This window comes from Oncorhynchus kisutch, linkage group LG14 (genome assembly GCF_002021735.2).
Source record: "Oncorhynchus kisutch isolate 150728-3 linkage group LG14, Okis_V2, whole genome shotgun sequence".
NCBI lineage: Eukaryota > Metazoa > Chordata > Actinopteri > Salmoniformes > Salmonidae > Oncorhynchus > Oncorhynchus kisutch.
The window spans coordinates 48,951,640-48,968,161 of record NC_034187.2 but is presented as its reverse complement, the minus strand read 5'-3'; the positions used below and the strand labels follow the sequence as shown (position 1 = coordinate 48,968,161).

Below are 16,522 nucleotides of genomic sequence, written 5' to 3'. Positions count from 1 at the left end.
TTTGCACAAGCATTCTATACACTTAGTTTGTGTATCTACTGTCCGCAAACTATTCTCTGCTAGTTTGTCTTTTGTTATCAAGTTGTTGCTAAAATAATTTTGTTTAGAGGCTAATGCTAATCAATTGTCAGCTGGCTAGCTAGCTTGCTAAATGTACTAAGAGTCTGAGCAAATCTAGCTAGCTAGCTAATACTGCCTGGTACCAAGCATGTGTGTGCAACGGTATCATATAGTGGAATAGGGTCCAGCTGCAACATATCTCAGGACAGTCTGTCATGTGAACATTTTCCCAGCGTGAAATAGCTACCCACTTTGGGTGATGATTTCCACCTTTTAATCACACCATTCATATGCGTATTCGTATCCCACGTGTAATACGCGTTACCTTTTTGAATAGTGATTCCGAACTAGAAGGCCAAAGTTCAACTGGCATTACTAGGCTTCCATTTGCAGTCTTGGCTACATGGAGTAAGATTATCTAGATCCACGTACAGGTAAGTCTTTTGTTTTCGCTAGGTTTTTGTTCTTTGGTGGGGTTTTAATGGTGGACTACTACAACCCAAAGAGGTGTGTTTCTGCCACCTACTGGATGTGGTGATTCTAAGTGAATACACCCTAAATCAAGCTTATCCAACTGGCCGAATTTGGCCCGTGGGTGGTTTTATTTGGTCCCGCAAGTTTTCTCTGCAAAATAAATAAGAAATGCAAGTTTCATTCTAGATGCCCTAACAGTAGACAGATTCAGACCAAATACACGGCCGGACAGTAAGTTGTACATACTTTGAATATGTAAAAATGTAAATGTGTGACTTGTGCAATAACTTTTCAGTTTTTTGTACTGTATGTAATATATTGTGTTTGTATGCTGACGTTTGCAAATGAATTTCCATGTAAATTGTAAAAAGTACCATGTAAAATGGATTAAATTGATTTGTTTCCTCATCAATCTACACACAATACCCCATAAATGACAAGCGAAAAGTTTTTATTTCTTGAAAATAAAAAACCTTATTTACATAAATATTCAGACCCTTTGCCATGAGTCTCGAATTTGAGTTCAGGTGCATCCTGTTTCCGTTGATCATCCTTGATGAAGACTATCTGTGTCCTGAAAGGCACACATCGGTCTACAGTATATAAGGTTCTGCAAAAAAAACACAAACCATGAGTTGAAGGAATTGTGTCGAGGCAGAGATCTGTGGAAGGGTACCAAAACAATTCTGCAGCATTGAAGGTTCCTAAGAACGTTGTGGCCTCCATCATTCTTAAATGGAAGAAGACTCTTCCTAGTGCTGGCCGCCAAGCTAAACTGAGCAATCGGGAGAAGGGCATTGGTCAAGGAGGTGACCAAGAATCCGATGGTCACTCTGACAGAGCTCCAAAGTTCCTCTATGGAGATGGGAGAACCTTCCAGAAGGACAACCATATCTGCAGCCAGAGCCGGGCGGCCCTATACGCTCACTACGCAAATTGCGTAGGGCTCCGCCAATTGCGCAAGGGCCCCTTATGTCGAAGCGGGAATCAATGTTTACAACTTCGATGAGAGGATGAAGTGGAACTATCCTTCTGGTCACGAAAAGAAAAGGGGGAAAAAAACACCATGAGAGTGAATTGCGGGACAGCAACAATAAGTGCCATGAGATTTTCAATGACCACAGGAAAAGGCGGGCCGAACAGGCCTCCATTAACATTGATGGGGCTGTAGTGGAGCGGGTCAAAAGTTTCAAGTTCTTTGGTGTCCACATCACCAACGAACGATCATGGTCCAAACACACTAAGACAGTCGTGAAGAGGGCACGACAACAACTTTTCCCCCTCAGGAGACACAAAAGATTTGTCATGGGTCCCCAGATCCTCAAAAACTTCCACAGCGGCACCATCGACAGCATCCTCACCGGTTGCATCACCGCCTGGTATGGCACGGCTCTACAGAGGATGGTGTGGTGTGCCCAATGCATCACCGGTGGCAAACTACCTGCCCTCCAGGACAGCTACAGCACCCGATGTCACAGTAAGGCCAGAAATATCATCAAGGACATCAACCACCCGAGCCACGGCCTGTTTGCCCCGCTATCAACCAGAAGGCGAGGTCAGCAAAGGTGCATCAAAGCAGGGACCGAGAAGCTGTTTTTCAGTCTCTATCAAGACCAATCGGACTGTTAAATAGCAATCACTAGCTGGGTTCCAACCGGTTACGCAACCATGCCCCTTAGAGGCTGCTGCCCTATATTCATAGACTTGGAATCACTGGCCAATTTAATAATGTTTACATATTGCTTTGCTCATCTCATATGTATATACTGTATTCTATTCGACTGTATTTTAGTCAATGACACTCCGACATTGCTCAGTCTAATATTTATATATTTCTTAATTCCATTATTTTACTTTTAGATTTGTGTGTATTGTTAGATACTACTGCACTGTTGGAGCTAGGAACACAAGCATTTCGCTACACCCACGATAACATCTGCTAAATATGTGTTTGTGACCAATACAATTTGATTTGATTCATGACAACTGGGAACATGTAAAAAAACAAGGTTGAATCATGACGTCAGTGATTTTCAGGTCGGAGCTTTAGAAAGAGGCCCGAGTTACCAACTTGGAATTCCGAGTTGGATGACTGTTCAAAACGTACTTTACCAGTCGGAGCTTGTTTTTTTTCTTCTAAGTTCCTAGTTGTCTTGAACTCACTGAAGTCTAAGATTTCCCAGTTGTTTTGAGAGCGGCAGAAGTCATGCTAGATTGACAGCATGACCAATGTTTTCAACCTTTTCTAGCCCATGGTGTGGTCGCAAGTGAATGTTTAGCTTGGAAAAGAGACCCTTAAACCCAGAATTGGACCATACACCTACACCGAATAGGAGGCTAGTGATTGCTTTGCAACGCTTGCACTTAGCCACTGATTCCATTCAAACCACTCATTGTTGAATTTGGAATTTCCAACTATACATTCACGTGCACATGCATCTATCTATTCAATGTTATCATGATTTGTATAAGACATATTATACTTTAGTAGTCCACATGACCTGGTGATGTAAAAGTTTAAATTACATTATCTTCCATATTCCTAGAAATACCTTTAAAAATTGATATTCCTTCAAAAATATTGCCTGACCAGGGTAATCTGGGACTGCCTCCTGGGGGAAATCGGGCATGTGAAGACTATCTGTGTCCTGCGTCACTTAATGAGGATAGACACGAGGACCAGCAGTGGCTCTGAACCTCGCCACCGTGTGCCAGAAGTGAGGTCTGCTGCTCTGCAGGATGTTTCAAGGATGGAGGCAATCGGTGTGCGAGAGATCTTCACCTCCTACTTCTTTGAAGAGGGTGCTGTTCCCTGGCAACACCATAGACTACACTATGCACAACCAAAGGCTCTTTTAAGAGCCATCCACATTGCAATAAGAGTTTTCTTCCTTTCCTTCTGGAAATAATTCTGTATTTTTTCCACATTTTGTTACGTTACTGCCTTATACTTAAATAGATTATGTTATTTGTTTTCCTAATCAATCTACACACAGTACCCGATAATGACAAAGCGAAAACTGTTTTTTATAAACATTTGCAAATGTATAAAAATAAATACAAGAAAGATAACTTATTTACATAAGTATTTAGACCCTTTACTATGAGACTCGAAATTGAGCTCAGGAGCATCCTGTTTCCATTGATCATCCTTGAGATGTTTCTACAACTTGACTGGAGTCCACCTGTGGTAAATTTAAATTGATTGGACATGATTTGGAAAGGCAAACTCCTGTCTATATAAGATTCCACAGTTGACAGTGCATGTCAGAGCAAAAACCAAGCCATGAGGTCGAAGGAATCGTCCGTAGAGCTCCGAGACAGGATTGTGTCGAGGAACAGATCTGTGGAAGTGTACCAAAAATGTCTGTTGCATTGATGGTCCCCAAGAACACAGTAGCCTCCATCATTCTTAAATGGTGATCACTCCATAGTTCCTCTGTGGAGATGGGAGAATCTTCCAGAAGGACAACCATCTCTGCAGCACTCCACCAATCAGGCCTTTATGGTAGAGTGGCAAGATGGAAGCCACTCCTCAGTAAAAGGCACATGACAGCCCGCTTGGAGTTGGCCAAAAAGCACATAAAGGACTCTGACCATGAGAGTCTGATGAAACCAAGACTGAACTATTTGGCCTGAATGCCAAGCGTCACTTCTGGAGGAAACCTGGCACCATCCCTAAGGTGAAGCATGGTGATGGCGGCATCATGCTATGGGAATGTTTTTCAGCGACAGGGACTGGGAGACTAGTCAGGATTGAGGGAAAGATGAACGGCGCAAAGTACAGAGATCCTTGATGAAAACCTGCTCCAGAGCGCTCAGGACCTGAGACTGGGGCAAAGGTTCACTTTCCAACAGGACAACGACCCTAAGCACACAGCCAAGACAACTCAGGAGTGGCTTCGGGACAAGTCTCTGAATGTCCTTGAGTGGTCCAGCCAGAGCCCAGACTTGAACCCGAACGAACGAACATCTCTGGAGGCCTGAAAATAGTTGTGCAGCGACACTCCCCATCCAACCTGACAGAGCTTAAGAGGATCTGCAGAGAAGAATGAGAGAAACTCCACAAATACAGTTGTGCCAAGCTTGTAGTGTCATACCCAAGAAGACTCAAGGCTGTAATTGCTGCCTGATGTGCTTCAAGAAAGTACTGAGTAAAGGGTCTGAATATTTATGTAAATGTGATATTTCAAGAACATTTTTTTAGAAATTATTTATCATTTCTAAAACCAGTTTTTGAATTGTCATTATGGGGTGTTGTGTGTAGATTAATGAGGGGAAAAAAACGACTTGATCAATTTTAGAATAAGGCTGTAACCTAACAAAATGTGGAAAAGGTCAAGGGGTCTGAACACTTCCCGACTGTACTGTACACCACATGACCATAAGTATGTGGACATCTACTCGTCAAACATCTCATTCCAACCTCATGGGCATTAATATGGAGTTGGACCCCCTTGGCTGCTACAACAGCCTCCACTCTTCTGGGAAGGCTTTCCACTAGATGTTGGAACATTTCTGCGGGGACTGGCTTTCATTCAGCCACAAGAGCATTAGTGAGGTCGGGCACTGATGTTGGGCAATTAGACCTGGCTCGCAGTCAGCGGTCCAATTCATCCCAAAGGTGTTCGATGGGGTTGAGGTCAGGGCTCTGCAGGCCAGTCAGGTTCCACACCGATCTCGATAAACCATTTCTGTATGGACCTCACTTTGTGCACAGGGGCATTGTCATGCTGAAACAGGAAAGGGCCTTCAACCAAACTGTTGCCACGAAGTTGGAAGCACAGAATCATCTAGAATGTCATTGTATGATGTAGGGTTAAGATTTCCCTTCACTGGAACTAAGGACCCTAGCTTGAACCGTGAAAAACAGCCCCAGACCATTATTCCTCCTCCACCAAACTTTACAGTTGGCACTATGCATTGGGGCAGGTAGTGTTCTCCTGGCATCTGCCAAATCCAGATTTGTCCGTCGGACTGCCAGATGGTGAAGCATGATTCATCACTTCAAATGGAAGCTTTACACCACTCCAGCTGACGCTTGGCATTGCGCATGGTGATCTTACGCTTGTGTGTGGCTGCTCGGCCAGCTTCTGACAAAACAGTTATTGTGCTGACGTTGCTTTCAGAAGCAGTTTGGAACTCGGTAGTGAGTGTTGCAACCGAGGACAGACCGGTTCTGTGAACTTGTGTGGCCTACCACTTTGCGGCTGAGTCGTTGTTAATCGTAGACGTTTCCGCTTCACAACAACAGCGCTTACAGTTGACCGTGGCAGCTCTATCAGGGCAGAAAGGTGGCATCCTATGACGTTGGAAAGTTGAAAGTAACCGAGCTCGTCAGTAAGGCCATTCTACTGCCAATGTTTGTCTATGGAGATTAAATGGCTGTGTGCTCGATCTTATAGACCTGTCAGCATCGGGTGTGGCTGAAATAGCCAAATCCACTCATTTTAAGGGGTGTCCACATAATTTGTGATGTAGTGTTTGATATACACTGTGTACAAAATATTCAGAATGCCTTCCTAACGCTGAAGCTCTGCTTTATAGTGCGATTGACAATTAAAGGCATTATATTCCTGTGGTCGGGGAAAATTCATTCATTCACGCTATATGTCAACTCAATCAGAAATTACTTTTACATTTTAAAGCGGATCTTCTGCGATACAGATTGAATCCAGGCCTTTAAGGCAATGTTCCCACATTAGCAGAGACTGCATTCATGGTAAATTCTGCATATATCGGTACAGTCTGAAATTACCTTCACATTTCTATTGCGCACTCTGTAACGCTTCAGCGATACAGATAGAATATATCCCCAAGTATTGTATCAAAGGACACTTCTCTGCACTAAACATTTTATAGACCGAGGCTGGATGTAGATATTTCTGTATTTCATTTTCAATACATTTGCTAACATTTCTAAAAACATGTTTTCACTATGGGGTATTATTGTGTGTAGATGGGTGAGAAGAAAATCTATTGAATCCATTTTGAATTCAGGCTGTAACAACAAAATGTGGATTTAATTTGTATTATTTAACCTTTATTTAACTAGGCAAGTCAGTTAAGAACAAATTCTTATTTACAATGATGGCCTACCAAAAGGAAAAGGGCCTCTTGCATGGACAGGGGCTGGAATTAAGAATAAATTAAATTAAAATATAGGACAAAACACACAATCACCACAAGAGAGACAACACAACACTACATAAAGAGAGACCTAAGACAACAACATAGCATGGCAGCAGCACATGACAACACAGCATGGTAGCAACACAACATGACAACAACATGGTAGCAGCACATGGCAGCAGCTCAACATGGTACACACATTATTGGGCACAGACAACAGCACAAAGGGCAGGAAGGTAGAGACAACAATACATCACACAAAGCAGCCACAGCTGTCAGTAAGAGTGTCCATGATTGAGTCTTTGAATGAAGAGATTGAGATAAAACTGTCCAGTTTGAGTGTTTGTTGCAACTCGTTCCAGATGCTAGCTGCAGCGAACTGAAAAGACAAGAGACCCAGGGATATGTGTGCTTTGGGGACCTTTAACAGAATGTGACTGGCAGAACGGGTGTTGTATGTGGAGGATGAGGGCTGTAGTAGATATCTCAGATAGGGGGGAGAGAGGCCTAAGAGGGTTTTATAAATAAGCATCGACCAGTGGGTCTTGCGACAGGTATACAGAGATGACCAGTTTACAGAAGACTATAGAGTGCAGTGACGTGTCCTATAAGGAACATTGGTGGCAAATCTGATGGCAGAATGGTTGATGTAAATTGAGAAGAGCGTGGGAATAATGGTAGTGGTAATAACACTGCAATAACTTCTCACTCACTGTTCATTACTCCAATGAATTCCTATCCATGTGCTAGTGTCTGAAACACTGACAATGACTTCAAAGGTCAAAAGTATTCCAGGTTATAGACAGGATCAAGAAACATTGACCAATGTATTGGAGACCAATATAAACCATGACAGCATAAGACTTGCTGGCCAAAGGCCGCTAAACAACATTACATATCAGTGTGATCTGAGCGTTCTGATTGATATCAGGCATGCTCTCTGCCATTCTTGTCATTAAACATAAACCTTTGGAATAGTACATTGATAGGACACTTTCCAATTGGCTAAACACTATGAATACTGACAATTGGCTTTCTTTACTCGTCTCCTTACCTCGATCTAAAAAGATAGGGTTGGTTAAACCGATGACCAAGGGATTTGGTTTCACCTTTTAAGTCTCGTATTAGGGGCTTTTTTTCTAATATGCAACCTTTAAAGTCGCATATTAGGGGCTTTATGGGATGCTTTTACTGGACCGTATTAACCTGTATGTATCATGTCTGTTCTTTTGAGGGTGCTTGATAGCGTTTGACAGTGATAACAGCTTGATGGTGCGACGTGGAACAAAATTATAATCCAGCAATAAAAAATGACAACGCACTTTGTGTTGGGAACTTCGGACACAGGTTGGCCATTCACCGTGCTTTTATGGGATCACTTCAGAGCAATCAAAGTTGTATAAATACTCAGTGAGCGTCTGTCAGTGTTGACTTACCGTAACATCACCACAGAGGATCTCTAAGGTCAGTTATTTACTTAATGTATATTATGTTTTAATCACCCGATCATTGTTGTTTACCTTTCAAGATAGACAAAATTATACTATCCGTACCTCCTTAAACAAGAAAAGTGTGAATACTAATATTCATTGATTCCATGTTGTGTAAGTTGTGGCTCGGTTTGTTTTTGTAAACTAAGAAAGTTCCAGTGCATGAATAAGGGCATTTATAAAGTCCTGTATATCATTGTCATAAATCAGTGATCCTGTATATAATATTGTTATAAAATCACTGAATCAGAGTGGTATATTACTGTTGTATAAACAGATATTCTCCATTGTGTTCAAAGGTGTATTGTCAGCAGGTCACCATGAAGGTTGTCGCAGTAATCCTGGCTCTAGCAGTCCTCTCAGGTGACCTTTTAGTTCTACTGAGTTTGTGTCCAAAATACCACCCTATTCCCTATACAGCCTGGTCAAAAGTAGTACACTAAATACGGAATAGGTTGCCATTTGGGAGGCCGCCTACCTAAGATAATCAATCATCAGCTCTAGAAAAACATATGTTTTCTGAAACATTACCCAACAGGATAATTGATAGGGGCAATACAAATGACAACTGGTTTTAATCAATCGATTGCTCCATTCTCTTAACTATAGGCTGCCATGCATGGGTGCTACCCATGCAGGATGAGCCCCAAACTCCCTGGGAAAAGACAATTGACCAGTTTAAGGACTACATGACAGATCTGAACACTAAGGCTGATGAGAAGGTGAAGAACATCAGGGCCTCCCATCTCAGCAGAGAACTGGAGTGAGTTTATTTCTGTACCAATTTACCTTTACTTTCCTACAGTTGGCCATTAATCCTGGCAAAAACATTAAAACAAATATGATGAAATATCTCCCTGATGTGCATTTAGCTTCAAGCCTTTTTGCAGATGTCTTCAATACTATTGTGGATAATCATGCTCCCTTCAAAAAGTTAAGGGTTAAAGGTAGATCAAATGCCTGGTACATTCCGGAATTATCATTCAAGTAAGAGATTATGCTTGGGTCAAGGTCAGGCACACAGGTTTAGGCCTGGACTGGCAAGCTTTTAAGCAACTGAGGAATCATTGTGTAAGTCAAATCAGAAAGGCTAAATGATTATGTAACCGATCTTTCGGATTTTCATGGGAACCTGTCTAAATTCTGGAAAACTGTCAATCCCTCAAGAGTTCTACTTCCTCCTCTGCAACAACAAATTTATTTCAGAAACTGGCCTTATTACGGGACAAAAGGGATGCATATTATCACCATTTTATTTCAGGAGGCTCTTAGAAGTTATTTCAAAGCCTATTCACAATGATGCTGATAGAGGAAACTTGCTGAATGATCAGAGAAATGATAGTCAAAGCTTTTTTTTAGCCTATTTACAGAAAAAGAGGTCCTGGATGCTTTGCTAGCAATAGACAACAAGAAATCCACCGGGGCTGAAAAATTGGATCCTGGTCTGCTTAAGTGTGCAGCGCCCATTATTGTTGGCTCAATTAACACACATTTTCTATTTAACATTATCAGGAAATATTACAAAATTATGGAAATCAGCTCTTGTGCTGGGCGGGAATAGTAGTGTTCCTTGTCTAGCTATGATTCTTGAATCCTTGGTAAATGTAGAACTTTTTTTATCTGAGAAATGTTTTTGAATGTAAATCAATCAGGGTTTAGCCCTGAGCATAACACTATTACAGCAACCAATTTAGTTGTTAATGATCTTTAGACGCAAAATGAAATGTGCTGCTTTGTTTTTGGACCCGTTGAAAGATTTTGATACTGTTGATCATGATTATTGAATAAGTTGTCCTCGATAGGCCTGAGCTCTGACACCTGTTCATGGTTATCTTAGTGACAGAACTCAGGCCATCGTGATTGATGGGGTTAAGTCTGAATTTCTTGTACATGAAGGTGTACCACAGGAGGCGATTTTGGTACCTGTTCTCCACTATTTATACAAACACCATTGATCAATCTGTTAAAAATGTTAAACTTCATCTATATGCAGATTATATTATTACGTATGCTATTGCCCCGGCTGTTGATTTGGCTGTGTCAAAACCTAAGTCAGATTTTACAACTATGCAGGAATCCCTGACTGATTTAAAACTTGTGCTAATTACAGACAAAACTAAATAGATGTTGTTTTCAGACTTTCGTAAGGATGCTTCAGATGAACTACATGTTCACTCATTAGATGGTTCTCCAATCGAACGTGTTCCCGCATATCAATACTTAGGCATTTGGATTGATATGGATTTGACGTTTAAAAAACATATAGATGAGTTAAGATTTAGAGTTGTCTTTTTCTACAGAAACAGATATTGCCTTTCTCTAAGCAGTAGGACGCAGATTATTCAGTCAACCTTTTTATCTGTTCTTGATTAAGGTGATATTATCAGCTGCTACTACTTTTAAGCATTTGGATGCCATCTTCCATAGTGCCCTTTGTTTTGTTACAAGTGACAGTTTTGATACTAATCACTGCATCCTGTATCAAAAAGTTGGCTGGACTTCGCTAAAGACCTGTAGATCTCTACATTACTCCCTTTTTGTTTACAAGGCCCTACTTCATAAACTTCTGTCTTGTATAACTTTGCTATTGAAGTATAGTCACCTGAGTTGTCTGACCCGTTCACAGGATTGGTTAACTCTTGAGTTTCCTAGGGTCTCCACCGAGCTAGGTGAATCTGCTTTTAGTTTTAATGCACCGTATTGCTAGAACAAAATTCTAAATACATTTCATCTTGATGTTCTGGTGCCGTTCGTGCAATTTAAAGTATTGATTGGGGACTGACTGGGTTTTTCTGGGTGATTTGCAATGTTTTATTTGTTCTTCCCATTACTGTGTTTTTGTATTTTAATGTGTATACATATACAGTGCATTCAGAAAGTATTGAGACCCCTTGACTTTTCCCACATTTTGTTATTCTAAATGGATTAAAATGTAACATTTACATAAGTATTCAGACCCATTACTCAGTGCTTTGTTGAAGCACATTTGGCAGCGATTGCAGCATCGAATCTTCTTGTGTATGATACTACAAGCTTGGCACACCTGTATTTGGGGAGTTTCTCCCATTCTTCTCTGCAGATCCTCTCAGCCTGGGGAGCGTTGCTGCACAGCTATTCTCAGGTCTCTCCTGAGATGTTCGATCAGGTTCAAATCCGGGCTCTGGCTGGGCCACTCAAGGACATTCAGAAACCCATCCCAAAGCCACTCCTGCGTTGTCTTGGCTGTGTTCTTAGGGTTGTTGTCCTGTTGGAAGGTGAACCTTCACCCAAGTCTGAGGTCCTGAGCGCTCTGGAGCAGGTTTTCATCAAAGGATTTCTCTGCACTTTGCTCCGTTCATCTTTCCCCTCGATTCTGACTAGTCTCCCAGTCCCTGCTGCGGAAAAACATCCCCACAGCATGATGCTGCCACAACCATGCTTCACCTTAGGGATGGTGCCAGGTTTCCTCCAGAAGTAATGCTTGGCATTCAGGCCAAAGAGTTTAATCTTGGTTTCATCAGACCAGAGAATCTTGTTTCTCATGGTCTGAGAGTCCTTTAGGTGCCTGCCAATCTCCAAGCAGGCTGTCATGTGCCTTTTACTGAGGAGTGGCTTCCGTCTAGCCACTACCATAAAGGCCTGATTGGTGAGGTACTGCAGAGATGGTTGTCCTTCTGGAAGGTTGTCCCATCTCCACAGAGGAACTCTAGAGCTCTTTCAGAGTGACCATCAGGTTCTTGGTTCTTGGTTTTATATTTTTTCACATTTTGAGAAACCTGCGTTTGCTTTGTCATTATGGGGTATAGTGTGTAGATTTATGAGGAAAACATTTAATTTCATAAATGTTTGAATAAGGCTATAACGTAACAAAATGTGGGAAAAGTCAAATACTTTCAGAATGCACTGTATTGTTTGGGTATCATGTGTATATTTAGGTTGTATATACAGGGCGCTTTTGTAAAAGAGACGTACATCTCAATATGTCTTCCCTGTTAAAATAAAAAAACATTTAAAAATGTATATTTTCACCCAGTCCAAAGAATAACACTCACCTATTCTGATGTATTTGATAAATGTACAAAACATTAAGAACACCTTCCTAATATTGAGTTGAGTCAGATTCCCCTGGTCAGTATGTCATGGAAAGAGCAGGTGTTTACATTGTTACATTACAAATTAAATAGTAATTTAATAGGATCTATGTGTTAATAAACCTGTCTGTTTTCCCTCCCAGTACCCTGATCACAGACACCATCTCTGAGCTGAATATGTACAGTGATGATATGAAGACCAAACTGGGACCTCTCGCTAAGGACGCCGCTGAACGTCTGGGCAAGGAAGTGCAGCTCCTTGTTAACAAGTTGCAGGCTCACATGAGTGAAGCTAAAGACCGTACCACAGTGTACACCCTGGAACTCCAGACCATGTTGGAGCAGAATGCCAATGACGTCAGTCACAGGGTCAACACCTATAGCCGCAAGCTGAACAAGCGCCTGAGCAAAGACACCCAGGAGATTTGCAGGTGTGACAGAGAGAAGGCAGGAGCCGTTTGCCAGACTAAATCAATTAAAGTATTCAAGTCTTTAGATTGAAGTTTGATTGAAGATTGAAGTCTTTAGATTTAAAGCATTGTCTTATTGTGTCTAAATGTTGGCTGTTTTGTCATAATTCATCATGTATTGTTCACCGATTAAAAAAAAAAAACATTCAATACTATTTGTCTGTCACATAAGTAGTCGTGCACATAGAGGGAGTCATTTAACTGCAAACAAGTTCTGATGAAATGGAATGCTTTACCTTACTTTGACCAGTACCTGTCTTTGACATCTCCTTCCTCTACACTCTTTTTAGCAAAGTGACCACCTATTTTGAGGAGTTGCAGTCTCGAACCACCTCTGGAGTGGAATCCGTGATGGATCGCGTTGAGCCTTACTATGTCCAGATCCGTGAGCGCGCTGAGGATAAGATGGCTACCCTCAGCAAGCTGCTGGCGACCCAGGCTGAAAAGGTGAGTACTGTCTGTCTCAGTAAGTAGAGCAAGGTGCTTGCATTGCCAATAATTGTGGGTTCGATTCCCGCTGGGGCTACCCATACAAATAAATGTATGCATGATTGCAAGCGCTTTGGATAAAAGTGTCTGCTACATGGAATATACAGTGGCAAGAAGAAGTATGTGAACCCTTTGGAATTACCTAGATTTCTGCATAAATGTGTCATAACAATAGACAATAGACAAACACATTTTGCTTAAACTAATAACAAATTATTGTATTTTTCTTGTCTATATTGAATACATCATTTAAACATTCACAGTGTAGGTTGGAAAAGGTATGTGAACCCCTAGGCTAATGACTTTTCCAAAAGCTAATTGGAGTCAGGAGTCAGCTAACCTGGAGTCCAATCAATGAGACGAGATTGGAGGTGTTGGTTAGAGCTTCCCTGCCCTGTAAAAAATACTCACAAAATTTGAGTTTGCTATTCACAAGAAGCATTGCCTGATGTGAACCATGCCTTGAACAAAATAGATCTCAGAAGATCTAAGATTAAGAATTGTTGACTGGAAAGGGTTACAAAATTATCTTGAAAAGCCTTGATGTTCATCAGTCCACGGTAAGACAAATTGACTATCAATGGAGAAAGTTCAGCACTGTTGCTACTCTCCCCAGGAGTAGCCGTCCTGCAAAGATGACTGCAAGAGCACAGTGCAGAATGCTCAATAAGGTTAAGAAGAATCCTAGAGTGTCAGCTAAAAACATACAGAAATCTCTAGAACATGTTAACATCTCTGTTGATGAGTCTACGATACGTTAAACACTAAACAAGAATGGTGTTGATGGGAGAACACCACGGGAAAAGCCACTGCTGTCCAAAAAAAACATTGCTGCACATCTGAAGTTTGCAAAAGAACACCTGGATGTTCCACAGCTCCTCTGGCAAAATATTCTGTGGACAGATTTAAACTAAAGTTGACTTGTTTGGAAGGAACACACACAACACTATGTGTGGAGAAAAAAAGCACACCAACATCAAAACCTCATCCCAACTGTAAAGTATGGTGGAGGGAGCATCACAGTTTGGGGCTGCTTTTCTGCCTCAAGGCCTGGACAGCTTGCTATCATCGATGGAAAAATCAATTCCCAAGTTTAGCAAGACAATTTGCAGGAGAATGTAAGGCTATCTGTCCACCAATTGAAGCTCAACAGAAGTTGGGTGATGCAACACGACAACGACCCAAAACACAGTAAATCAACAACAGAATGGCTTCAACAGAAGAAAATACGCCTACTGGAGTGGCCCAGTCAGAGTCCTGACCTCAACCCGAATGAGATGCTGTGGCATGACCTCGAGAGCGGTTCACACCAGACATCCTAAGAATATTGCTGAACTGAAACCGTTTAAAGATGAATGGTCCAAAATTCCTCCTGACTGTTGTGCAGGTCTGAAAACGTTTGGTTGAGGTTATTGCTGCCAAAGGAGGGTCAACCAGTTATTAAATCCAAGGGTCCACATACTTATTCCACCCTACACTGTGAATGTTTACACGGTGTGTTCAATAAAGACATGAAAATGTATAATTGTTTGTCTGTCATTAGTTTAAGCTGTCTATTTTTGTGACTAAGATGATCAGATCAAATGTGATGACCAATTTATGCAGAAATCCAGGTAATTCCAAAGGGTTCACATACTTTTTCTTGACACTGTATTATATTACAACTAGCTGCACCTAAATGGCATTTATTATATCAGGTGAAGGACAAGCTTGAGTCCCGGGCTGAGGAGGTCCGCAAGCAGCTGGAGAAGACCACCGAGAACCTCCGCAGCAGCCTCGAGGACAAGACGGAGGAACTGCGCACCTGGTTCAACCCTTACGGCCTCATAATCCGTGATAAGGCTAAGGCCATCATGGAGACCATGTAAATCAACATACCACCATACAGGCTTAGGGTGGCGGTCTAGTTCACGCACTATGTCACATATTTCACCCAAGTTCAAAAATATTTTTAAAAAGGGAAGGGAAGTTGCCTTTCAGAAACCATTTAGTTTGTCACTCCATTCATAAACAAGACATAATGCATATTTGGCTGAGCACAGAGCTTTTCAGACTTGTAACAGGTTTCCAAGATCAACCAAACAAATCAACTTGTGTTAATATCCTCTCTCCCTCATTGTCATCCACCTCTACAAAAGGCACCTTTTCCAAGGCCTAGCTGATAAAGTTCACTGATATGCACACTCTAGCCATTACTGATTAACATCAAAATGTATATTAGCGGTACAGAACAGTTGGGGTAGGGGAATTGTATAAAGGGCTTTGTGAGTAAGTAATAATAACAAAACATACATTGGTGAAAGTCTGTCAATCCAATAAAAACATCTATACTAATCTGTGAATTGTTATTCTTATTTTAATTTTGTTTCTGGTGTCCTTTGACAGCTCTTTGGTCTTGGCCATAGTGGAGTTTGGAGTGTGACTGTTTGAGGTTGTGGACAGGTGTCTTTTATACTGATAACAAGTTCAAACAGGTGTCATTAATACAGGTAACGAGTGGAGGACAGAGGAGCCTCTTAAAGAAGAAGTTACAGGTCTGTGAGAGCCAGAAATCTTGCTTGTTTGTAGGTGACCAAATACTTATTTTCTACCATAATTTGCAAATAAATTCATTAAAGATCCTACAATGTGATTTTCTGAATTTTTTTTCTGTCATAGTTGAAGTGTACCTATGATGAAAATTACAGGCCTCTCATCTTTTTAAGTGGGAGAACTTGCACAATTGGTGGCTGACTAAATACTTTTTTGCCCCACTGTATGACATGATAATCATCATAAGCTACGTTTCCATCCAATTGGCAACAGATTTATGTGAATATTCTCAAATCTGAATTTTTAAAAATGCACATTTTCCCACCAAAGGTGTTTCAATTACAGATATGGAGGACTCGGGGCCCAAAAGCCCGTTTTAGCATGGGCAGCGCCATCGAGGACTTTCACCATCTTGAGGTAGTCAACTGGGTGGGACTTCCTATGGGTTAAGGAAGGATCACATAATTTGTATTCAGGCCCTTTACTCAGTACTTTGGTGAAGCACCTTTGCTACAGCCTCAAGTCCCCAGCAAAAGGTGCACCTGTGTAATGACCATACTGTTTAATCAGCTCCTTGATATGCAACACTTGTCAGGTGGATGGATTCTCGTGGCAAAGGAGAAATGCTCACTTACAGGGATGTAAACAAATTTGTGCACAACATTTGACAGAAATAAGCTTTTTGTGAGTATGGATCATTTCGGGGATCTTTTATTTCAGCTCATGAAACCAAAAATAAACCACTTGCTATGTATTGGAAATGTGCATCAACTTCATCACCGTCCATCACTTGACCATGAAGTTA

At 41.3% G+C, this 16,522-nt stretch overlaps 1 protein-coding gene across 1 annotated transcript; it reads left to right on the top strand.

Annotated features, from left to right (window-relative positions):
• Nucleotides 1-260: 260 nt before the first annotated feature.
• Nucleotides 261-15,523, top strand: apoea (apolipoprotein Ea). Its single transcript, XM_020500722.2, has 7 exons — nt 261-494; nt 8,014-8,130; nt 8,456-8,519; nt 8,766-8,919; nt 12,370-12,657; nt 12,987-13,143; nt 14,883-15,523. Exons 3-7 carry the CDS (start codon nt 8,477-8,479, stop codon nt 15,051-15,053), a joined length of 813 nt encoding a protein of 270 aa, XP_020356311.1. The 5' UTR covers nt 261-494; nt 8,014-8,130; nt 8,456-8,476; the 3' UTR covers nt 15,054-15,523.
• Nucleotides 15,524-16,522: the final 999 nt, after the last annotated feature.